General features: G+C 39.3%; 1 protein-coding gene across 1 annotated transcript in view; it reads right to left on the bottom strand.

Annotated features, from left to right (window-relative positions):
• Positions 1 to 26,835, bottom strand: part of LOC121289337 (zinc-binding protein A33-like) — a 152,151-nt gene that overhangs the window by 6,823 nt on the left and 118,493 nt on the right. The window contains exons 2-4 of the mRNA XM_041208696.1: positions 9,940 to 10,035; positions 4,131 to 4,364; positions 650 to 672 (exon numbers count right to left, since the gene is read on the bottom strand). Coding sequence (XP_041064630.1) covers positions 650 to 672; positions 4,131 to 4,364; positions 9,940 to 10,035 — 353 coding nt within the window. The remainder of the gene's footprint in view (positions 1 to 649; positions 673 to 4,130; positions 4,365 to 9,939; positions 10,036 to 26,835) is intronic.

Genomic DNA, 26,835 nt, shown 5'->3' with positions numbered 1-26,835 from the left:
TCTGGCAGCATCTGCGGAGAGGGACGCAGTTAACGTTTCGAGTCCGAATGACTCTTCAACAGAACTAGGTAAAAATAGAAGAGGGGTGAAATATAAACTGGTTTAAGGGGGGGTGGGACAAGTAGAGCTGGATAGAGGGCCAGTGATAGGTGGAAATAACCAAAAGATGTCACAGACAAAAGGACAAAGAGGTGTTGAAGGTGGTGATATTATCTATAGGAATGTGCTAATTAAGGGTAGAAAGCAGGACGAGCAAGTTACAGAAAGCCCTAGTGGGGTTGGGGTGGAGCGAAGGAATCGAAATAGGCTAAAAGGTAGAGATAAAACAATGGATGGAAATACTTTTAAAAATAATGGAAGTAGGTGGGAAATAATAAATCTATATAAATTATTGCAAAAAAAAGAAGGCGGGGGGGTGAATCAGACAGGGGGTGGGGATGGAGGAGAGAGCTCATGATCTAAAATTGTTGAACTCAATATTCAGTCCGGAAGTGGTCAGCTGGTCTTGTGTCCATTAGCAAAGAGCCCAGGAGTGTGGTGTTCACCTACCTGACCTCTCACTAAATAACATGGAGTGATACAGGGAAGGAGAACAGTAAGAAATTAAGAATTGTTCAGAGAGCAAGGAACGGTCATGTGTTGTTCATACCTTTTCCTAGTTGCCGGAAGATTCTGAAAGAAAAGAAAGAAAGAACACAATTCTGACTAACTAGCAACAGAGAGTGCATCCAATACCCAATATAAAGGAGCACACGATAAGCCAATCAGATCTCTATAAAATGGTTGGTTGAGCAATATACTCTCATTAGCAAGTTTACAGCACAGAAAGAGGCCACTCAGCCCATCATGTCTGCGCTGGCTGAAAAACGAGCCACTCAGCCTAACCCTGCTTTCCAGCATTTGGTCCACAGCCCTGCCTGTTACAGCACTTCAGGTGCAAATCCAGACACCTTTTAAATGAGTTGAGAGTTCTTGCCTCTACTACCCTTTCAGGCAGTGAGTTCCAGACCTCAAAACCCTCTGGGTGAAAAGGATTTCCTCATCTCCCCTCTAATCCTTCCACCGGTCACTTTAAATCTATGTCCCCTAGTCACTGACCTCTCTGCGGAAGTAAATAGACCCTTCCCATCCCTTCAGCCTCCTCTGTTCCAAGGAGAACAGCCCCAGCCCATCCAATCCCCCCTCATAGCTGCAATTTTCCAGCCCAGGCAACACCCTGGTAAATCTCCTCTGTACCGTCTCTAATAATAATAATGGCTGTGCTTTCAATGATATTCAAATTAACCAATACCAAAATGGATATGCAAATACTGAAACTGAAGATCAGGAGGATGATTGAAAATGATAGGAATTAATATTGGATACAGCTGATTAATTTTAGCTCCACTGGTGTTATAATGATAACTGGGTGCTCTGAAATGTTATCTGTGGAAAACTATTATTCGGGTTGAGTCCTGCAGTTGGTAATGTTGAAACAAATATCTCAGATTCCTGCACCAGGCATTAGTGGAAAACGTCACAGGTTTTTAAAAAAACATTTTTAGGGTAAGATTGCAGGAGATGGTGGAATGAGCCATGATCATTTGCCACGATCAGATCGCTTCCTCCATGGGCTGTGCACAGTTTTCTCTGCTATGCTCTCTCATCCACTGGAGGGCATCAAATAACCACCAGTAAAATTTCAGTGGCCTCCCAACTTGCCCCTGCCCAAGGGTAAGTCAAAGCAAACACCAGACTATCAATACAACACTGGGATCCATAACTACTCACCCTGCCCAGTTACTTTCCACAGATAACATCCATATGATGCCAGAAGTACAGGAGCCACTATGTCCAGTGGAATATAGGAACATGGGAACAGGAGTAGGCCACACAGCCCATCGAGCCTGCTCTGTCATTCAGTTAGATCGTGGTTGATCATCCACCTCGACATCAATTCCCGCACTATCCCCATATCCCTTGATGTCATTAGTCTCCAGAAATCTATTGATTTCTATCTTGAACAAGCTCAATGAATGAGCTTCCTCAGTCCTCTGGGGTAGAGAATTCCAAAGATTCACCACCCTCTGAGTGAAGACATTCCTCCTCATCTCAGTCCCAAATGATCTGCCCCTTATTCTGAGACTGTCTCCTGGCTCTAGACCCCTCCCCAGCCCAGAGAAACATCCTATCCATATCAGCCCTGTCGAGCCCTGTAAGAATTTTGTAGGTTTCAATGAGATCACCTCTCATTCTTTGAAACTGTGGAGAATACAGACTCAGTCTCCTCAGTCTCTCCTCATTAAGCAGCCCAGGGATCAGCCTGGTGAACCTACATTGCACTCCCTCTATGGCAAATATATCCCTCCTTAGGTAAGGAGACCAAAAATTTGGTCATTTGATTGGTGTAACTTTAATTCCTGCTCATAAACTAGATAGTCACCCATTTCACAGGAGTTAGTCACTGAGAACACACTCTGGGCTCAGGTCCCAAATCGTCAATTGAGCAAATCATCAGGCCGACACTCCTGGGTGGCACTGGGGGAGTGTTACATTAGCGGAGGTTGATGTCTTCGCTGTGCTGTACTCTAGAAATTCCATGGTGCTATTGACAATGGAACTGTCAAGCTGGGACAGTAATAGGTCTTTCTCTGGTATATTGAGCTGGATTTCCACCCACCCCCCCTCCCCCACCACCTACACCCCCTCATGTGTTTTTGGCGATATAAGGGGCACCAAGCCTGCCAACTCCCTGCCCACCCCGAGTGTTCCACCATAAACCATTGGGTGGACAGGCACTGAAAGTGGCAGCCCGCCCGCCATATTTAAATAAGGGTCAATCGACCCTTGTACCAAGCCAATTGACCCGGAGGATACGCAACCCACTCCCTGCTATGGTTGATGTGGCCAGGCAGACAGGAATAGGGAGGTTGTTTATTTTTTTAAAAAGTCTTTAAAAGGCTGGAAGGGAGGGTTGGGGGTGGGGGGGGTTGGGTAAATCCTTTGGGGGGGTGTCCGGTGCTCTTTGCTGGTAGCCCCCTGCCTAAATTTTACCCCCTTCCTTGTTCCCTCCCACCTGGCCTCCAAAACCCTCCCCACCCCCTCCCTAGGCGGCCTGATCCCTCCCTGCTCAGAAACACCCAACTTATCTGGCCCCAGCCTCCACCTTCTTCTCTTCCTGGGCCTGTTTGCAGTCTCACCAGCGCTACTGAGCAGCTGGAAGGGATCAGATTGGCCCGCAGCTCCAGAGGACAGGACCTCATCCCACCGAGGGGCGCAAGTCCCACTATCGCCTTGTTTCGCCCAGCCGGCCGTGAGCTGTGGCTGTGGTGCAGGGGCTTCTTTTGTGTGCGTCGGCGTCTGGACGACTCTCCTTCTGGTGGGGTTGTGGGGGTGAGGGGAGGTACGCAATCCACCCCACTGTGAAATCCAGCCCTCTGAGCTGAAACTGTCCAACGCGGTATTAGTAATTAATTAATTAATTAAAGAGAGAAGTTGCATTTGTATAGCATCGTTCATGTCTCCAACAACTCACAGGCTATGAGATACTTTAGGAATGTCAGGAAACTGAAAAGCTTATTTGTACACAAGGTATCATAAGCAGATGGTGTTGGTTGGGAACAAATATTAGCCAGGACACTTGGAAAGCTCCTCTGTTCTTCTTCAAATAGTGACTTGTTATCATTCACACACTCCTTGTGAAAACAGGGAAAACAGGGTCTCACGTTGGTGTCTCATCTGATAGGTGGTACCTCTCCACTCCCTCGGTATATACAGAGGTCACTGAGTGATGTATGTGAAATCATTACCACTGAGCCAAGGCTGATACTACACAGTGTAGAACACAAAGTTCTCTGGTGTCTTAGTCAACATTCCTCCCTCAACCACCACCTCCATAAATGGACCAATCAGCTATTTATCTCAGAGTTATTTGTGGAATCTCTGTGTGAAATGACATGCCAGCATAAGTATCATCCACACTTTGAAATTATGCATTGCATGCAGAACACTTTGAACTATTTCTGGAACGTGTGATAAAATCTAAAATCAACCCTTTGTTGCATCAATTAACTTGTTCATTTTCCAGTCAGCTCCTCTAACCCTCTGTTCACATTCCATTCTGAGCTCCTGCAATACCTGCTCTTACTCACCAGTAAAAAGAGTGCTGAGTCCTGTTGGCTGAGCTCACTCTCAATACACTGAATGGTAGCATTTAGCGAGGACATTCCCTCAGAGACTTCCTTCATTTTTTGCCTCATTAACTGAACATGACGTTCTTCCTCCTTCCGGAGATTTTTCATCAGCGTCTTCTCTTCATTGTGAAGAAAAGAGTGAAGCTTCTGAAATTCCTGTTTGATTTGTTTCTCAGTTCCCAAAGCTTGGCTCTGTTGGAAACAAGAAACTATTTGAGTGGAAAGTATTTGCATTTATATCTGGTCCTTGCATCCTGGGTGGAACGAACGCTTGTTCCAGTGTGAGATGTTTTAGAAATTGGGGGCCAATGGAATGGGTCTTATTTTTGGGGGATTATTATAATAAGAGGATGTGACAGTAGTGGGAGTGCTATATTTGTACGAGACTTATCACTGGCAAATTACAGGCTGTTTTTGCCAAGGTCTGGATCTGTTGCAGCTGAGTGCATGAGTCAGACAGAAAACATGGGCCAAGGAAAGACACACAACAATAACTAGTTTTCAGCTCTCAAATCCAAACAAGCCTAGCCTGAGGGTCATGGGTAGTGGGTTGTAGGAGGCGGAGTCGCAGGGGAACAAGGGGTCCAGATGGACAGTCTATTGCTCCTGAGAAGGGAATAGAGATACATTGTCCTTTCTCCTCAGTATCAGTGCATTGTAATCCAGATCTGACCACTGGAGAGGATCGGGGCCACTGATAAGCATTGTAATTGTAATTTAGTAGAAATCAGAGATGCTATGTTGTACATTTGGGATCTGGATTGACCCAGATCCATGGTGCAGATGCACGGGATTGGCGGAAGGCTCTGTTAGTACAAACAAACTTCAAGATGAGAGAGATTATTTCACTTCATTTTGCTTGCATCAGCAGATGTGGTTCGTTTATTAAGCTTAATTCTTAAGGGGTTTAAAAGACCCAACAAGCTCCATCTGCTTTTACTCAGCTTCAGAGGATGCTCAAATCCTCCCAATCCATTCACATTCCGATGGGTCTGCCATCCTTATCAAGTTGCAATCACTTTGTGTCGAATCTAAACTGGGAGTGTTAATCAGGTTTAAAAGTGAAACTAACTCCAAAGTGAAGTGTAGCGAGACTCCATTTTCATCATTTTACTTCCAGCAGTGATACAGTGTTTGGCACCCCGACCTTTGGGGCCAAGGTTTGTGCATTTAAGTCCCTCTCCAGGGACTTGAGCATAAAATCCAAGCTGACGCTCCCGCTGCTGTACTGACACAGTGCTGCACTGTCAGAAGTGCCATCCTTTCTATAAAATGTTAAAGCGACGCCCTGACTGCCCTCTCAGGTAATGTAAAAGATCCCACGGCCACTACCAGGCAAGTGCAGGGGAGTCCTCCCCAGAATGTGTGTCTGATATTTATGCTTCAAACAACATCACCCAAACGGATAATCAGGTTATTTATCGCACTGAGTGATCTTGCTGTGCGCAACTTAGCTGTTGCGTTTCCAATAACAGTGACTACAGTTCAGAAATATTTCATTGGCTGTAAAGCACTTTGGGGTGTCCTGACATCATGAAAAATGTTACAGAAATGTAAGACGATAAAAACAGAAAAAGCTGGAAAAACTCAGCCGCATCTGTGGAGAGAGAAACAGAGTTAACATTCAGAGCTCTGAAGAAGAGTCACACGGACTCGAAACGTTAACTCTGTTTCTCTCTCCACAGAGGCTGCTGAGTTTTTCTAGCGTTTTTCTGTTTCTATTTCAGATTTCCAACAACTGCAGTATTTTGCTTTTATTTTAAGTCCTTCCTTTTCAGGCCACATCCTGACATTGGATACAAGAACGATAACTGTGTATTAGAAATTAATGTAGAAAATCATCCCAATTTGCCAAGGAGACACTAGCAGGAGTGACCATAAAAGCTTAAGACTTCAACGAGGATCTGAAAAGAGGAGAGCAAAGTATAAGCCAGGGAATTGCAGAGCCTGGGGCCGAGGCCAAGTCGGCAGTGGTGGGGGTTGGGGGGGTGGTGGGTGGGGGGGTGCACAAGAGGCTGGAGTCAGAGGATCAGAGAGTTTGGGAAAACTTGTGGGGCCAGAGGCAGCGCATTCAGGCTACAGTATAACTACAGCTTGGTGGCAGGGGTGGGGGAGGGGATGTTGTTTGCCACTGACATCAGCTGGAGTACAAATGCACTCACAAATATTAAAAAACTCAACCGAAGATTAGACATGCTATTTAATCTCCAGCAACGTTTCTCCAATAAGAAGAGTAAAGAGAGAATTTCAAAGGAAAATTAGAAGAATGAAAAATAATTGGCTTGAGCGGGTTTCTGGAGGGGGGGAGGGGGGGGAGCCCCTTGTTCAAAAGCGCTTAGCTCCCCACCCACAACCCCCACTCTCTGATCCCCCTCCTGCCACCATTCATCTGTGACCTGGGTCCCTCAGTGATCTTGGGCTCTGGGCGGTGCACTACCAGCAGCAACCACTGCTCTCCTGGTGGCACTGACATGCAATGCACAGCTGCCAGCCTTTGATTGGCTGGTAGTTCTTGGTCCTTGACCCTGTGGACGGCCCCACTCTGGCCAGTTAAGTGTCTGGTTGGCAACAATACTGTAGGCCTTCCTGAAAAAGGATGAGGTGGGGCTCTCAGCAGCTCTCGGTGGGTGGGATCCCCATGTCCTTACATTAAATTCCTCCCAATATCTCACTGAGGACTTGGCCAATCTATAGAATAGGCAAGTAACCATTCTAGGAACTGAGAAAAGGTGAGAGATGTAACAGGTTTTAAGCAAGTACTGGGTGAGGGAAAGGGGCAATGGTAAAAGGAACAGAAGGGAAGGCGTGTCATAGAGTGGCAGCCAAGAGAGATGAAATGCAAAAGGGATGATGGTGTAAGGAAAAATGAAATGGTAAGGAACAGGAAAAGAAAGAAAAGATGTGTCTAGAGGAGGCAGAAATGGGAAATGGCAGAACCATTACAAACCGCTGCTGAGTGAAACATTGAGAGCAGTGGTTATAATCTGAAAGTGTTGAACTCAATGTTGAGTCTGGAAAGCTGTAAATTGACCTGTCAACGTTCTGTTTCTACACCATCTCGTGCACTGAGCCCAGCATTACCAATAAAACAGCATTCCGGGGAAGAAGCTTCCATTCAAAAACTCCAAAGAGATTTGTAAGGAAGTTACTTAAATTCATCAAACAGGGATTTGCGCTAACGGGGTAAAGATGGTTACTGTTTCTGTATCCTTTTCACGGATATTGAAAATGAACCCTGAAGTAAGAGCACAAGGTGATTCTGGACAATGAGGCTCCATTCAACCCATCTTATTTCATCCATTTGGAGTTAACCTAAACTCCCTCCCTTTGCAGCCTCTCAATGTCTTTGCTGAGGCTTCACTCAGTTTTACCTTTACTGACAGTCCCTTCCAAACTCTGACCAAGATTATCATAAATGAGTGCTGTGACCTGGATACAGATGGACAGTTAAATACTGTAATGAGGATTGGAGATATTCAATCACTGAGAGAATATTACAGGAGTCTTTGATGTCTCAAGATGTCTCGAAAAACAACTGGCTGGTATGTTTAGATTTATGGCCTTTGGTGAGTTACATTTGGAGAGGTCTTGGTCCAGGTGCTCGAGGCTGTACCGCCTTACTATTTACTCTCTTGTTTGCTGAGAATGGAGAAAGGACATTGTGGGGTCTCCTTCACTCTGACACAAAGACAATAGCCACCCGACCCCTCAGTAGAGAGCAGCTTACATTACTTTATCTTACATTACTTTATCTTTTTCCTAATTTGAATGGTGCCAAAATGAACTGAAAGGTTTTGTTTTGTGGTTTGCCTTTTCTAGGGCTGGGTAGGCTGGAGTGTCATGTGCTCAGCGTATTAAAGGGAGAATTTCTCTTTGGAAAATGAGGTCTTATGGAGTGTGTCAGTCCAGCATCAGATGCCTTTGATTCGAAGGGTTAAAAAAACTAAAAATCCTTTCTTTATACTTGTTCTCATATAATTATTTATCTCTGTTCCTGGCTTAAATATTAATTTTTTAACCTACTATTTTATTAACTGATTAAAGAAATGCATTAGGACAATGATTGTTCCGTAAATGGCCTTTGGAATGATGCATTTGCTCTGTCGGATGTATTATTTATTTAAGGTTTCAATTACTTTTTCCTTCCGTTAATAAAATATTTATTTGTGACAGCCATAATTCATACACACGTATCTTACTCAAGGGGCAGAATTTTACGTTTGGTGTGAGGGCGTGTGCCCAATATGCCTGAGGGTAATACAACGCGCGATGATATCGGGTGTGCGTCCCGACATAATCACACACTCACGCGATATTTCGTTCGGCGGGCACGCACTGGAGTCGGCTGCGCTCCCGCCGATAATTGAAAGGCCTGTTAAGGCCATTAACAAGATCACTAAAATCGAATTTACGCTGCCTGTCCAGGTTGGTGGGCAGGCGAAAAGGCCAAGTGGCCTCTACATTTTTCTAGAGAGCCTCATCCACGAGCGGGCTGAGGTTTCCTAAAGCCAATAAACATTAACTGAAAACTTTATTTTTGAATTAAAAACACATTCCAGTTCGTGTGACAGGGTCACATGAGGGGCCATGTTTTTTTTTAAAATTTATAATTTTTTTTCACCGTCTGCATTAATTTATTTTAAAACGAGCGTCAGTCTCCGTGCCTGAGGGAGATTGAAGCTCTCTTTCGTGCCCGAGTGTGAACTGCGCCACAGACCCACTCTCCCTCCTTCCCCCCCACCACCCCCCCACCCCCCCGCCCGCACAGGTTACTCTCAGCGCTGCCGCTCGCCATCCACGCAGGACGAGCCTTAATCGCGGCCGTGAAATCACGGCACGGAGGCGATGGTGGGCGGCGGGCGGCTTCCTGACCACCCCCACCCACTCCCGCCGAGGGGAAAATTCTACACCTGTTCTGTAACTCTTTTGTTTGCATGTTACTTTTGAACTGTTCATCGAACAAGAACGTGGAGAGAACTTTGTGAATGAATGAAGAGTGGGTCCCCTAAAACAGCAAAGCTGCAAATTCCTAGGGGGGAGGCGGTGGATTCCTGGCGTTGTCACTGGACTGGTATTCCAGAGACCCGCGGTAATGCTCTGGGGATAAAAGCAAAATACTGCAGGTGCTGGAAATCTGAAATAAAAACAAGAGTAGCTGGAAAAACTCAGCAGGTCTGGCAGCATCTGCGGGGAGGAAGACAGTTAACATTTCGAGTCCGTGTGACTAAGTTCTGATGAAGAGCCATACAAACTCGAAATGTTAATTCTGTCTTCCTCTCCGCAGATGCTGTCAGACCTGCTGAGTTTTTCCAGCTATTTTTGTTAATGCTCTGGGGACCTGGGTTCAAATTCCCACCACAGCAGATGGTGAAATTTGAATCAATTAAAAGTCTGATGGTGACCAGAAAACCAGCGTCGATTGTTGTAAAAACCCATCAGGTTCACTAATGTCCTTTAGGGAAGGAAATCTGCCATCCTTACCTGGTCTGGCCTACATGTGACTCCAGACCCACAGCAATGTGGTTGGCTCTTAAAAATGAAAGTGCCCTTAATAATGGATGGGCAATAAATGCTGGCCTAGTCAGCGATGTGCACATCTCATGAATGAATTAAAAAAGGTTTACTGAAGACTGAGATTCGGATTCTCTTACAGGCCACAGGTTTGGAATTCTAATTCCGAATGGGAAAAAAAAATACGTTTTGCATTTATTTCGAAAATAGGTTTGTTCCAGACACTGACTGCGAGCAGCAATTAATCCAAACTTACTTTAATATGCTTTAACTTTAGCTGATATTCATTTCTAACATCACTGAATTTCTCCAACTTAGATTTTAGGGACTTCATCAAGATCTTCAGCTCTTCCTGAAAAGAATAATTGTTGAAAACTTCAGTTTATTAACATTTCATAACATAGAACAAGTGGAAGAAATTATTTAGAGTCCATTGGCATAATAATGACTCATTGGTGTTGGGGACTTGGATGACACTCAAGACATCAGGGGCTTATGTGTGCAATAGAGATTAGCGAGAGCTAGGCATGTAGTTAATATTTTTATATCAGTGCAGGATGCAGCTGCAAACTATAATAAGGTTTTGATGCCTCATGACTTTCCTTTCATGGTGTCAAAAGGATATAAAAAGCTTCAAATTATTGTTGCTGATATTAGCAAGAATATTCATAATATGTTCACCAACCATATCTCTGCTCTTGCAATAGATTGCATTTAAAATGAGAGGGTTCACAAAGTCACAGGTTTTCCTGATGTATACCCCGAAGGACCACTGCTTAAGAAGCAATGGCTAACGTTGGATTTGAGCTTCTATTTAATAAAGTACCAACATTAAAAAATTAACCGAAGTTGACCAGCAGATTCAAAAATGCTGACCCACTCCCCAAAAGGCTAATAACATAGGAATGGTCTTAATTGTAAGCCTGTGACATGAACACTAATGTTCCCATGTGTTTGTAAGATAAGTTGTAGCTTCAGACAACATCCATTCGCATAAAGGAGATAAAAACGTAAGGAGGGATTTAGATCCAAAAAGCGGGATGTAAATCGGACAGGTGGGCAAATAAATCTGGGATTATCTACCCACCGAGAAGCTTACAATTCAACAATTTCTGTTCTTAACAGATGTTTGTGGGCAGATAAATAAATCCAAATCTGCCAAGGTCCAAATTCATGTATGTAAAACAGAGCCTGATAACATAATCGGAATACGAGGAACAAATTGAAAGTATTGCAGCTGCAAACTCAACTTGTAGAGTCTGACATGGTAGCTATTACTGAGACGTGGCTGTAAGACAGAAAGGGGTGGGAATTAAATAGATATAAAAACAAAAAACTGCGGATGCTGGAAATCCAAAACAAAAACAGAATTACATGGAAAAACTAAGCAGGTCTTAAACAGACCAGGTTATAAAATCTACAGGAAAGACAAAGAAAATGGTAGAGGAGAAGCTTTAACCTTAACAATTAAGGAAGAAATAACTGCAAAGATAAGAAAGGATATGATGAGGGGTAAGCAGGCAGTGGAGACTTCATAAGTAGAATTGAGAAAGAGGGAAGGATTTAAGACTGTAGTGGGAGTTGTGTTCAGGCCTATCTGGTAGAAGCTGTGAAATGGTTGGGCTGTATAAATGCTGAGATTAGACATGCACATAGAAAAGGCAGAGTGATTTCAATGCAGGCTTTTAACTTTCATGTAGATTGGGATGAGCAGACAAGTATAATTCAGAAAGGTACTGAATTTCTTAAGTGTTGTCCAGAATAGTTTTCAGCAACGATTCTCCAGGGGAGACAGTGGCGTAGTGGTACTGTTATGGGTAGTGGTATTGTTATTGGTAGTGGTATTGTAATTGGTAGTGGTACTGTTATTGGTACTGGTACTGTTATTGGTACTGGTATTGTTATTGGTAGTGCTACTGTTATTGGTACTGCTTTTGTTATTGGTAGTGGTACTGTTATTGGTACTGGTACTGTTATTGGTACTGGTATTGTTATTGGTAGCGGTACTGTTATTGGTACTGGTATTGTTATTGGTAGTGGTACTGTTATTGGTACTGGTACTGTTATTGGTACTGGTATTGTTATTGGTAGTGGTACTGTTATTGGTAGTGGACTGTTATTGGTACTGGTATTGTTATTGGTAGTGGTACTGTTATTGGTACAGGTATTGTTATTGGTACTGGTATTGTCATTGGTACTGGTACTGTTATTGGTAGCGGTATTGTTACTGGGACTGGTACTGTTATTGGTAGTGGTATTGTTATTGGTACTGGTACTGCTATTGGTAGTGGTATTGTTTCTGGGAATGGTATTGTTATTGGTAGTGGTACTGTTATTGGTAGTGGTATTGTAATTGGTAGTGGTACAGTAATTGGTAGGGGTACTGTTATTGGTAGTGGTATTGTTATTGGTAGTGGTATTGTTATTGGTAGTGGTATGGCTATTGATAGTGGTACAGTTATTGGGAGTAATATTGTCATTGGTAGTGCTATTGTTATTGGTAGTGGTATTGTAATTGGTAGCGGTACAGTAATTGGTAGGGGTACTGTTATTGGTAGTGGTATTGTTATTGGTAGTGGTATTGTTATTGGTAGTGGTATGGCTATTGATAGTGGTACAGTTATTGGGAGTGGTATTGTCATTGGTAGTGCTATTGTTATTGGTAGTGGTATTGTTATTGATACATCACTGTTATTGGTAGTGGTACTGTTATTGGTAGTGGTATTGTTATTGGTAGTGGTATTGTTAGTGGTAGTGGTACTGCAGTTGGTAGTGGCATTGCGATTGGTAGCCGTACTGTTATTGGTAGTGGTATTGTTATTGGTAGTGGTACTGTTATTGGTAGTGGTATTGTTACTGGGACTGGTACTGTTATTGGTAGTGTTATTGTTATTGGTACTGGTACTGCTATTGGTAGTGGTATTGTTTCTGGGAATGGTATTGTTATTGGTAGTGGTACTGTTATTGGTGGTGGTATTGTTACTGGTACTGGTATTGTTATTGGTAGTGGTATTGTTATTGGTACTGGTACTGTTATTGGTAGTGGTACTGTTATTGGTGGTGGTATTGTTACTGGTACTGGTATTGTTATTGGTAGTGGTATTGTTATTGGTACTGGTACTGTTTATTGGTAGTGGTATTGTTTCCGGTAGTGGTACAGTTACTGGTAGTGGTACTGCTATGGGTAGTGGAATTGTTATTGGTAGCGGTACTGTTATTGGAAGTGGTACCGTTATTGGCAGTGGTATTGTTATTGGTAGTGGTACTGTTATTAGTAGTGGTATTGTTATTAGTAGTGGTACTGTTATTGGTAGTGGTATTGATATTGGTAGTGGTACTGTTATTGGCAGTGGTATTGTTATTGGTAGTGGTATTGTTATTAGTAGTGGTACTGTTATTGGTAGTGGTATTGTTATTGGTAGTGGTACTGTAATTAATAGTGGTATTGTTATTGGTAGTGGTATTGTTATTGGTAGTGGTATTGTTAATGGTAGTGGTAATGTTATTGGTGGTGGTATTGTTATTGGTAGTGGTATCGTTATTGGTAGTGGTACTGTAATTGGAAGTGGTATAGTTATTGGTAGTGGAATTGTTATTGGTAGTGATCCTGTTATTGGAAGTGGTATTGTTATTGGTAGTGGTATTGTTATTGGTAGTGGTACTGTTAATCGTAGAGGTATTGTTATTGGTAGTGGTACTGTTATTGGTAGTGGTATTGTAATTGGTATTGGTACAGTAATTGGTAGGGGTACCGTTATTGGTAGTGGTATTGTTATTGGTAGTGCTATTGTTATTGGTAGTGGTATTGTTATTGATACATCACTGTTATTGGTAGTGGTACTGTTATTGGTAGTGGTATTGTTATTGGTAGTGGTATTGTTAGTGGTAGTGGTACTGCAGTTGGTAGTGGCATTGCGATTGGTAGCCGTACTGTTATTGGTAGTGGTATTGTTATTGGTAGTGGTACTGTTATTGGTAGTGGAATTGTTACTGGTAATGGTATTGTTTTTGGTAGTGGTATTGTTATTGGTAGTGGTACTGTTATTGGTAGTTGTATTGTTATTGGTAGTGGTATTCTTATTGGTAGTGGTACAGTTATTGGTAGTGGTACTGTTATTGGTAGTGGTATTGTTATTGGTAGTGGTACAGTTATTGGTAGCGGTATTGTTATTGGTAGTGGTACTGTTATTGGTAGTGGTATTGTTATTGGTAGTGTTACTGTTCTTGGTAGTTGTATTGTTAGGGGTAGTGGTACTGATATTGGTAGTGGCAATGTTATTGGTAGTAGTACTGTTATTGGTAGTGGTACTGTTATTGGTAGTGGTATTGTTATTGGTAGTGGTACTGTAATTGGTAGTGGTATTGTAATTGGTAGTGGTACTGTTATTAGTAATGGTACTGTTATTGGTAATGGTATTGTTACTGGTAGTGTTACTGTTCTTCGTAGTTGTATTGTTATTGGTAGTGGTACTGATATTAGTAGTGGTATTGTTATTGGTAATGGTATCGTTATTGTTAGTGGTACAGTTATTGGTAGTGGTATTGTTATTGGTAGTTGTATTGTTATTGGTAGTGGTACTGTTATTGGTAGCGGTACTCTTATTGGTAGTGGTACTGTTACTGGTAGTGGTACTGTTATTGGTAGTGGTATTGTTAAGAGTAGCGGTACAGTTATTGGTAGTGGTATTATTATTCGTGGTGGTACTGTTATTGGTAGTGGTATTGTTATTGGTCATGGTATTGTTATTGGTAGTGGTGCTGTTATTGGTAGTGGTATTGTTATTGGTACTGGTTGTGTTATTGTTAGTGGTACTGTTATTGGTAGTGGTACAGTTATTGGTAGTGGTACTGTTATTGGCAGTGGAATTGTTATTGGTATTGGTACAGTTGTTGGTAGTGGTATTGTTATTGGTAGTGGTATTGATATTGGTAGTGGTAATGTTATTGGTAGTGGTATTGTAATTGGTAATGGTACTATTATTAGTAGTGGTATTGCTATTGGTAGTGGTTCTGTTATTAGCAGTGGTATTGTTATTGGTACTGGTATTGTTACTGGTACTGGTACCGTTATTGGTAGTGGTATTGCTATGGGTAGCGGTACTGTTATTGATAGTGGTATTGTTATTCATGGTGGTACTGTTATTGGTAGTGGAATTGCTACTGGTAATAGTATTGTTTTTGGTAGTGGTATTGTTATTGGTACTGGTACAGTTATTGGTAGTGGTTCTGTTATTGGTAGTGGTACTGTTATTGGTAGCGGTATTGTTATTGGTAGTGGTACTGTTATTGGTAGTGGTATTGTTATTGGGAGTGTTACTGTTCTTGGTAGTTGTATTGTTAGGGGTAGTGGTAATGATATTGGTAGTGGCAAAGTTATTGGTAGTGGTATTGATATTGGTAGTGGTACTGTAATTGGTAGTGGTATTGTAATTGGTAGTGGTATAGTTATTAGTAATGGTACTGTTATTGGTAATGGTATTGTTACTGGTAGTGTTACTGTTCTTGGTAGTTGTATTGTTATTGGTAGTGGTACTGATATCGGTAGTGGTATTGTTAATGGTATTGGTATCGTTATTGTTAGTGGTACTGTTATTGGTAGTGGTATTGTTATTGGTAGTTGTATTGTTATTGGTAGTGGTACTGTTATTGGTAGTGGTATTGTTAAGAGTAGCGGTACAGTTATTGGTAGTGGTATTATTATTCGTGGTGGTACTGTTATTGGTAGTGGTATTGTTATTGGTCGTGGTATTGTTATTGGTAGTGGTGCTGTTATTGGTAGTGGTATTGTTATTGGTACTGGTTGTGTTATTGTTAGTGGTACTGTTATTGGTAGTGGTACAGTTATTGGTAGTGGTACTGTTATTGGCAGTGGAATTGTTATTGGTATTGGTACTGTTGTTGGTAGTGGTATTGTTATTGGTAGTGGTATTGATATTGGTAGTGGTAATGTTATTGGTAGTGGTATTGTAAATGGTAATGGTACTATTATTAGTAGTGGTATTGTTATTGGTAGTTGTATTGCTATTGGTAGTGGTTCTGTTATTAGCAGTGGTATTGTTATTGGTACTGGTATTGTTACTGGTACTGGTACCGTTATTGGTAGTGGTATTGTTATGGGTAGCGGTACTGTTATTGATAGTGGTACTGTTATTCATGGAGGTACTGTTATTGGTAGTGGTATTGCTACTGGTAATAGTATTGTTTTTGGTAGTGGTATTGTTATTGATAGTGGTACTGTTATTGGTAGTTGTATTGTTATTGGTAGTGGTATTGTTATCGGTACTGGTACAGTTATTGGTAGTGGTACTGTTATTGGTAGTGGTACTGTTATTGGTAGCGGTATTGTTATTGGTAGTGGTACTGTTATTGGTAGTGGTATTGTTATTGGGAGTGTTACTGTTCTTGGTAGTTGTATTGTTAGGGGTAGTGGTAATGATATTGGTAGTGGCAAAGTTATTGGTAGTGGTATTGTTATTGGTAGAGGTACTGTAATTGGTAGTGGTATTGTAATTGGTAGTGGTATTGTTATTAGTAATGGTACTGTTATTGGTAATGGTATTGTTACTGGTAGTGTTACTGTTCTTGGTAGTTGTATTGTTATTGGTAGTGGTACTGATATCGGTAGTGGTATTGTTAATGGTATTGGTATTGTTATTGTTAGTGGTACTGTTATTGGTAGTGGTATTGTTATTGGTAGTTGTATTGTTATTGGTAGTGGTACTGTTATTGGTAGTGGTATTGTTATAGATAGTGGTACTGTTATTGGTAGTGTTACTGTTATTGGTAGTGGTATTGTTAAGAGCAGCGGTACTGTTATTGGTAGAGGTATTGTTACTTGTGGTGGTATTGTTATTGGTAGTGGTAATGTTATTGGTTGTGGTATTGTAATTGGTAATGGATCTATTATTAGTAGTGGTATTGTTATATGTAGTTGTATTGTTATTGGTAGTGGTACTGTTATTGGTACTGGTACTGTTATTGGTACTGGTATTGTTATTGGTCGTGGTATTGTTATTGGTAGTGGTGCTGTTATGGGTAGTGGTATTGTTATTGGTACTGGTAGTGTTATTATTAGTGGTACTGTTATTGGTAATGGTACAGATATTGGTAGTGGTACTGTTATTGGCAGCGGTATTGTTATTGGTAGTGGTACTGGTATTGTTATTGTTAGTGGTACTGTTATTGGTATTGGTATTGTTATTGGTAGTGGTACTGTTATTGGTACTGGTATTATTATTGGTAGTGGTATTGTTATTGGTACTGGTATTGTTATTGGTAGTGGTACTGTTATTGGTACTGGTATTGTTATTGGTACTGGTACTGTTATTGGTAGTGGTATTGTTATTGGTAGTGGTATTGTTATTGGTACTGGTATTGATATTGGTAGTGGTACTGTTATTGGTACTGGTATTGTTATTGGTACTGGTACTGTTATTGGTAGTGGTATTGTTACTGGGACTGGTACTGTTATTGGTAGTGGTATTGTTATTGGTACTGGTACAGTTATTGGTAGTGGTACTGTTATTGGCAGCAGTATTGTTATTGGTAGTTATACTGTTGTTGGTAGTGGTATTGTTATTGATAATGGTATTGTTATTGGTAGTGGTAATGTTATTGGTAGTGGTATTGTAATTGGTAATGGTACTATTATTAGTAGTGGTATTGTTATTGGTAGTGGTATTGTTATTGGTAGTGGTACTGTAATTGGTAGTGGTATTGTAATTGGTAGTGGTATTGTTATTAGTAATGGTACTGTTATTGGTAATGGTATTGTTACTGGTAGTGTTACTGTTCTTGGTAGTTGTATTGTTATTGGTAGTGGTACTGATATCGGTAGTGGTATTGTTAATGGTATTGGTATCGTTATTGTTAGTGGTACTGTTATTGGTAGTGGTATTGTTATTTGTAGTTGTATTGTTATTGGTAGTGGTACTGTTATTGGTAGTGGTACTGTTATTGGTAGTGTTACTGTTATTGGTAGTGGTATTGTTAAGAGCAACGGTACTGTTATTGGTAGTGGTATTGTTATTTGTGGTGGTATTGTTATTGGTAGTGGTAATGTTATTGGTTGTGGTATTGTAATTGGTAATGGATCTATTATTAGTAGTGGTATTGTTATATGTAGTTGCATTGTTATTGGTAGTGATACTGTTATTGGTACTGGTACTGTTATTGGTACTGGTATTGTTATTGGTCATGGTATTGTTATTGGTAGTGGTGCTGTTATTGGTAGTGGTATTGTTATTGGTACTGGTAGTGTTATTATTAGTGGTACTGTTATTGGTAGTGGTACAGTTATTGGTAGTGGTACTGTTATTGGCAGCGGTATTGTTATTGGTAGTGGTAATGGTATTGTTATTGTTAGTGGTATTGTTATTGGTATTGGTATTGTTATTGGTAGTGGTACAGTTATTGGTACTGGTATTATTATTGGTAGTGGTATTGTTATTGGTACTGGTATTGTTATTGGTAGTGGTACTGTTATTGGTACTGGTATTGTTATTGGCACTGGTACTGTTATTGGTACTGGTATTGTTAGTGGGTCTGGTACTGTTATTGGTAGTGGTACTGTTATTGGTACTGGTACTGTTATTGGTAGTGGTACTGTTATTGGTAGTGGTATTGTTACTGGGACTGGTACTGTTATTGGTAGTGGTAACGTTATTGGCAGCAGTATTGTTATTGGTAGTTGTACTGTTGTTGGTAGTGGTATTGTTATTGATAATGGTATAGTTATTGGTAGTGGTAATGTTATTGGTAGTGGTATTGTAATTGGTAATGGTACGATTATTAGTAGTGGTATTGTTATTGGTAGTGGTATTGTTATTGGTAGTGGTACTGTAATTGGTAGTGGTATTGTAATTGGTAGTGGTATTGTTATTAGTAATGGTACTGTTATTGGTAATGGTATTGTTACTGGTAGTGTTACTGTTCTTGGTAGTTGTATTGTTATTGGTAGTGGTACTGTTATTGGTAGTGGTACTGTTATTGGTAGCGGTATTGTTATTGGTAGTGGTACTGTTATTGGTAGTGGTATTGTTATTGGGAGTGTTACTGTTCTTGGTAGTTGTATTGTTAGGGGTAGTGGTAATGATATTGGTAGTGGCAAAGTTATTGGTAGTGGTATTGTTATTGGTAGAGGTACTGTAATTGGTAGTGGTATTGTAATTGGTAGTGGTATTGTTATTAGTAATGGTACTGTTATTGGTAATGGTATTGTTACTGGTAGTGTTACTGTTCTTGGTAGTTGTATTGTTATTGGTAGTGGTACTGATATCGGTAGTGGTATTGTTAATGGTATTGGTATTGTTATTGTTAGTGGTACTGTTATTGGTAGTGGTATTGTTATTGGTAGTTGTATTGTTATTGGTAGTGGTACTGTTATTGGTAGTGGTATTGTTATAGATAGTGGTACTGTTATTGGTAGTGTTACTGTTATTGGTAGTGGTATTGTTAAGAGCAGCGGTACTGTTATTGGTAGAGGTATTGTTACTTGTGGTGGTATTGTTATTGGTAGTGGTAATGTTATTGGTTGTGGTATTGTAATTGGTAATGGATCTATTATTAGTAGTGGTATTGTTATATGTAGTTGTATTGTTATTGGTAGTGGTACTGTTATTGGTACTGGTACTGTTATTGGTACTGGTATTGTTATTGGTCGTGGTATTGTTATTGGTAGTGGTGCTGTTATGGGTAGTGGTATTGTTATTGGTACTGGTAGTGTTATTATTAGTGGTACTGTTATTGGTAATGGTACAGATATTGGTAGTGGTACTGTTATTGGCAGCGGTATTGTTATTGGTAGTGGTACTGGTATTGTTATTGTTAGTGGTACTGTTATTGGTATTGGTATTGTTATTGGTAGTGGTACTGTTATTGGTACTGGTATTATTATTGGTAGTGGTATTGTTATTGGTACTGGTATTGTTATTGGTAGTGGTACTGTTATTGGTACTGGTATTGTTATTGGTACTGGTACTGTTATTGGTAGTGGTATTGTTATTGGTAGTGGTATTGTTATTGGTACTGGTATTGATATTGGTAGTGGTACTGTTATTGGTACTGGTATTGTTATTGGTACTGGTACTGTTATTGGTAGTGGTATTGTTACTGGGACTGGTACTGTTATTGGTAGTGGTATTGTTATTGGTACTGGTACAGTTATTGGTAGTGGTACTGTTATTGGCAGCAGTATTGTTATTGGTAGTTATACTGTTGTTGGTAGTGGTATTGTTATTGATAATGGTATTGTTATTGGTAGTGGTAATGTTATTGGTAGTGGTATTGTAATTGGTAATGGTACTATTATTAGTAGTGGTATTGTTATTGGTAGTGGTATTGTTATTGGTAGTGGTACTGTAATTGGTAGTGGTATTGTAATTGGTAGTGGTATTGTTATTAGTAATGGTACTGTTATTGGTAATGGTATTGTTACTGGTAGTGTTACTGTTCTTGGTAGTTGTATTGTTATTGGTAGTGGTACTGATATCGGTAGTGGTATTGTTAATGGTATTGGTATCGTTATTGTTAGTGGTACTGTTATTGGTAGTGGTATTGTTATTTGTAGTTGTATTGTTATTGGTAGTGGTACTGTTATTGGTAGTGGTATTGTTATTGGTAGTGGTACTGTTATTGGTAGTGTTACTGTTATTGGTAGTGGTATTGTTAAGAGCAACGGTACTGTTATTGGTAGTGGTATTGTTATTTGTGGTGGTATTGTTATTGGTAGTGGTAATGTTATTGGTTGTGGTATTGTAATTGGTAATGGATCTATTATTAGTAGTGGTATTGTTATATGTAGTTGCATTGTTATTGGTAGTGATACTGTTATTGGTACTGGTACTGTTATTGGTACTGGTATTGTTATTGGTCATGGTATTGTTATTGGTAGTGGTGCTGTTATTGGTAGTGGTATTGTTATTGGTACTGGTAGTGTTATTATTAGTGGTACTGTTATTGGTAGTGGTACAGTTATTGGTAGTGGTACTGTTATTGGCAGCGGTATTGTTATTGGTAGTGGTAATGGTATTGTTATTGTTAGTGGTATTGTTATTGGTATTGGTATTGTTATTGGTAGTGGTACAGTTATTGGTACTGGTATTATTATTGGTAGTGGTATTGTTATTGGTACTGGTATTGTTATTGGTAGTGGTACTGTTATTGGTACTGGTATTGTTATTGGCACTGGTACTGTTATTGGTACTGGTATTGTTAGTGGGTCTGGTACTGTTATTGGTAGTGGTACTGTTATTGGTACTGGTACTGTTATTGGTAGTGGTACTGTTATTGGTAGTGGTATTGTTACTGGGACTGGTACTGTTATTGGTAGTGGTAACGTTATTGGCAGCAGTATTGTTATTGGTAGTTGTACTGTTGTTGGTAGTGGTATTGTTATTGATAATGGTATAGTTATTGGTAGTGGTAATGTTATTGGTAGTGGTATTGTAATTGGTAATGGTACGATTATTAGTAGTGGTATTGTTATTGGTAGTGGTATTGTTATTGGTAGTGGTACTGTAATTGGTAGTGGTATTGTAATTGGTAGTGGTATTGTTATTAGTAATGGTACTGTTATTGGTAATGGTATTGTTACTGGTAGTGTTACTGTTCTTGGTAGTTGTATTGTTATTGGTAGTGGTACTGTTATTGGTAGTGGTATTGTTATTGGTAGTGGTACTGTAATTGGTAGTGGTATTGTAATTGGTAGTGGTACTGTTATTAGTAATGGTACTGTTATTGGTAATGGTATTGTTACTGGTAGTGTTACTGTTCTTGGTAGTTGTATTGTTATCGGTAGTGGTACTGATATTAGTAGTGGTATTGTTATTGGTAATGGTATCGTTATTGTTAGTGGTACAGTTATTGGTAGTGGTATTGTTATTGGTAGTTGTATTGTTATTGGTAGTGGTACTGTTATTGGTAGCGGTACTCTTATTGGTAGTGGTACTGTTACTGGTAGTGGTACTGTTATTGGTAGTGGTATTGTTAAGAGTAGCGGTACAGTTATTGGTAGTGGTATTATTATTCGTGGTGGTACTGTTATTGGTAGTGGTATTGTTATTGGTCATGGTATTGTTATTGGTAGTGGTGCTGTTATTGGTAGTGGTATTGTTATTGGTACTGGTTGTGTTATTGTTAGTGGTACTGTTATTGGTAGTGGTACAGTTATTGGTAGTGGTACTGTTATTGGCAGTGGAATTGTTATTGGTATTGGTACTGTTGTTGGTAGTGGTATTGTTATTGGTAGTGGTATTGATATTGGTAGTGGTAATGTTATTGGTAGTGGTATTGTAATTGGTAATGGTACTATTATTAGTAGTGGTATTGCTATTGGTAGTGGTTCTGTTATTAGCAGTGGTATTGTTATTGGTACTGGTATTGTTACTGGTACTGGTACCGTTATTGGTAGTGGTATTGCTATGGGTAGCGGTACTGTTATTGATAGTGGTATTGTTATTCATGGTGGTACTGTTATTGGTAGTGGTATTGCTACTGGTAATAGTATTGTTTTTGGTAGTGGTATTGTTATTGGTACTGGTACAGTTATTGGTAGTGGTTCTGTTATTGGTAGTGGTACTGTTATTGGTAGCGGTATTGTTATTGGTAGTGGTACTGTTATTGGTAGTGGTATTGTTATTGGGAGTGTTACTGTTCTTGGTAGTTGTATTGTTAGGGGTAGTGGTAATGATATTGGTAGTGGCAAAGTTATTGGTAGTGGTATTGTTATTGGTAGTGGTACTGTAATTGGTAGTGGTATTGTAATTGGTAGTGGTATAGTTATTTGTAATGGTACTGTTATTGGTAATGGTATTGTTACTGGTAGTGTTACTGTTCTTGGTAGTTGTATTGTTATTGGTAGTGGTACTGATATCGGTAGTGGTATTGTTAATGGTATTGGTATCGTTATGGTTAGTGGTACTGTTATTGGTAGTGGTATTGTTATTGGTAGTTGTATTGTTATTGGTAGTGGTACTGTTATTGGTAGTGGTATTGTTAAGAGTAGCGGTACAGTTATTGGTAGTGGTATTATTATTCGTGGTGGTACTGTTATTGGTAGTGGTATTGTTATTGGTCGTGGTATTGTTATTGGTAGTGGTGCTGTTATTGGTAGTGGTATTGTTATTGGTACTGGTTGTGTTATTGTTAGTGGTACTGTTATTGGTAGTGGTACAGTTATTGGTAGTGGTACTGTTATTGGCAATGGAATTGTTATTGGTATTGGTACTGTTGTTGGTAGTGGTATTGTTATTGGTAGTGGTATTGATATTGGTAGTGGTAATGTTATTGGTAGTGGTATTGTAAATGGTAATGGTACTATTATTAGTAGTGGTATTGTTATTGGTAGTTGTATTGCTATTGGTAGTGGTTCTGTTATTAGCAGTGGTATTGTTATTGGTACTGGTATTGTTACTGGTACTGGTACCGTTATTGGTAGTGGTATTGTTATGGGTAGCGGTACTGTTATTGATAGTGGTACTGTTATTCATGGTGGTACTGTTATTGGTAGTGGTATTGCTACTGGTAATAGTATTGTTTTTGGTAGTGGTATTGTTATTGATAGTGGTACTGTTATTGGTAGTTGTATTGTTATTGGTAGTGGTATTGTTATCGGTACTGGTACAGTTATTGGTAGTGGTACTGTTATTGGTAGTGGTACTGTTATTGGTAGCGGTATTGTTATTGGTAGTGGTACTGTTATTGGTAGTGGTATTGTTATTGGGAGTGTTACTGTTCTTGGTAGTTGTATTGTTAGGGGTAGTGGTAATGATATTGGTAGTGGCAAAGTTATTGGTAGTGGTATTGTTATTGGTAGAGGTACTGTAATTGGTAGTGGTATTGTAATTGGTAGTGGTATTGTTATTAGTAATGGTACTGTTATTGGTAATGGTATTGTTACTGGTAGTGTTACTGTTCTTGGTAGTTGTATTGTTATTGGTAGTGGTACTGATATCGGTAGTGGTATTGTTAATGGTATTGGTATTGTTATTGTTAGTGGTACTGTTATTGGTAGTGGTATTGTTATTGGTAGTTGTATTGTTATTGGTAGTGGTACTGTTATTGGTAGTTGTATTGTTATAGATAGTGGTACTGTTATTGGTAGTGTTACTGTTATTGGTAGTGGTATTGTTAAGAGCAGCGGTACTGTTATTGGTAGAGGTATTGTTACTTGTGGTGGTATTGTTATTGGTAGTGGTAATGTTATTGGTTGTGGTATTGTAATTGGTAATGGATCTATTATTAGTAGTGGTATTGTTATATGTAGTTGTATTGTTATTGGTAGTGGTACTGTTATTGGTACTGGTACTGTTATTGGTACTGGTATTGTTATTGGTCGTGGTATTGTTATTGGTAGTGGTGCTGTTATGGGTAGTGGTATTGTTATTGGTACTGGTAGTGTTATTATTAGTGGTACTGTTATTGGTAATGGTACAGTTATTGGTAGTGGTACTGTTATTGGCAGCGGTATTGTTATTGGTAGTGGTACTGGTATTGTTATTGTTAGTGGTACTGTTATTGGTATTGGTATTGTTATTGGTAGTGGTACTGTTATTGGTACTGGTATTATTATTGGTAGTGGTATTGTTATTGGTACTGGTATTGTTATTGGTAGTGGTACTGTTATTGGTACTGGTATTGTTATTGGTACTGGTACTGTTATTGGTAGTGGTATTGTTATTGGTAGTGGTATTGTTATTGGTACTGGTATTGATATTGGTAGTGGTACTGTTATTGGTACTGGTATTGTTATTGGTACTGGTACTGTTATTGGTAGTGGTATTGTTACTGGGACTGGTACTGTTATTGGTAGTGGTATTGTTATTGGTACTGGTACAGTTATTGGTAGTGGTACTGTTATTGGCAGCAGTATTGTTATTGGTAGTTATACTGTTGTTGGTAGTGGTATTGTTATTGATAATGGTATTGTTATTGGTAGTGGTAATGTTATTGGTAGTGGTATTGTAATTGGTAATGGTACTATTATTAGTAGTGGTATTGTTATTGGTAGTGGTATTGTTATTGGTAGTGGTACTGTAATTGGTAGTGGTATTGTAATTGGTAGTGGTATTGTTATTAGTAATGGTACTGTTATTGGTAATGGTATTGTTACTGGTAGTGTTACTGTTCTTGGTAGTTGTATTGTTATTGGTAGTGGTACTGATATCGGTAGTGGTATTGTTAATGGTATTGGTATCGTTATTGTTAGTGGTACTGTTATTGGTAGTGGTATTGTTATTTGTAGTTGTATTGTTATTGGTAGTGGTACTGTTATTGGTAGTGGTATTGTTATTGGTAGTGGTACTGTTATTGGTAGTGTTACTGTTATTGGTAGTGGTATTGTTAAGAGCAACGGTACTGTTATTGGTAGTGGTATTGTTATTTGTGGTGGTATTGTTATTGGTAGTGGTAATGTTATTGGTTGTGGTATTGTAATTGGTAATGGATCTATTATTAGTAGTGGTATTGTTATATGTAGTTGCATTGTTATTGGTAGTGATACTGTTATTGGTACTGGTACTGTTATTGGTACTGGTATTGTTATTGGACATGGTATTGTTATTGGTAGTGGTGCTGTTATTGGTAGTGGTATTGTTATTGGTACTGGTAGTGTTATTATTAGTGGTACTGTTATTGGTAGTGGTACAGTTATTGGTAGTGGTACTGTTATTGGCAGCGTTATTGTTATTGGTAGTGGTAATGGTATTGTTATTGTTAGTGGTATTGTTATTGGTATTGGTATTGTTATTGGTAGTGGTACAGTTATTGGTACTGGTATTATTATTGGTAGTGGTATTGTTATTGGTACTGGTATTGTTATTGGTAGTGGTACTGTTATTGGTACTGGTATTGTTATTGGCACTGGTACTGTTATTGGTACTGGTATTGTTAGTGGGTCTGGTACTGTTATTGGTAGTGGTACTGTTATTGGTACTGGTACTGTTATTGGTAGTGGTACTGTTATTGGTAGTGGTATTGTTACTGGGACTGGTACTGTTATTGGTAGTGGTAACGTTATTGGCAGCAGTATTGTTATTGGTAGTTGTACTGTTGTTGGTAGTGGTATTGTTATTGATAATGGTATAGTTATTGGTAGTGGTAATGTTATTGGTAGTGGTATTGTAATTGGTAATGGTACGATTATTAGTAGTGGTATTGTTATTGGTAGTGGTATTGTTATTGGTAGTGGTACTGTAATTGGTAGTGGTATTGTAATTGGTAGTGGTATTGTTATTAGTAATGGTACTGTTATTGGTAATGGTATTGTTACTGGTAGTGTTACTGTTCATGGTAGTTGTATTGTTATTGGTAGTGGTACTGATATCGGTAGTGGTATTGTTAATGGTATTGGTATCGTTATTGTTAGTGGTACTGTTATTGGTAGTGGTATTGTTATTGGTAGTTGTATTGTTATTGGTAGTGGTACTGTTATTGGTAGTGGTATTGTTAAGAGCAGCGGTACTGTTATTGGTAGACGTATTGTTATTTGTGGTGGTATTGTTATTGGTAGTGGTAATGTTATTGGTTGTGGTATTGTAATTGGTAATGGATCTATTATTAGTAGTGGTATTGTTATATGCAGTTGTATTGTTATTGGTAGTGGTACTGTTATTGGTACTGGTACTGTTATTGGTACTGGTATTGTTATTGGTAGTAGTACTGTTATTGGTACTGGTATTGTTATTGGTAGTGGTACTGTTATTGTTACTGGTCTTGTTATTGGTAGTGGTATTGTTATTGGTACTGGTATTGTTATTGGTAGTGGTACTGTTATTGGTAGTGGTACTGTTATTGGTACTGGTATTGTTATTGGTAGTGGTACTGTTATTGGTAGTGGTACTGTTATTGGTACTGGTATTCTTATTGGTAGTGGTACTGTTATTGGTACTGGTATTGTTATTGGTAGTGGTACTGTTATTGGTACAGGTACTGTTATTGGTAGTGGTATTGTTATTGGTAGTGGTACTGTTATTGGTACTGGTATTGTAATTGGTAGTGGTACTGTTATTGGTGCTGGTATTGTTATTGGTACTGGTATTGTTATTGGTACTGGTATTGTTATTGTTAGTGGTACTGTTTTTGGTACTGGTATTGTTATTGGTAGTGGTACTGTTATTGGTACTGGTATTGTTATTGGTAGTGATATTGTTATTGG

Source organism: Carcharodon carcharias, chromosome 2 (genome assembly GCF_017639515.1).
Source record: "Carcharodon carcharias isolate sCarCar2 chromosome 2, sCarCar2.pri, whole genome shotgun sequence".
Taxonomy (NCBI): Eukaryota; Metazoa; Chordata; class Chondrichthyes; order Lamniformes; family Lamnidae; genus Carcharodon; species Carcharodon carcharias.
This window is presented reverse-complemented; position numbering and strand designations above follow the sequence as displayed.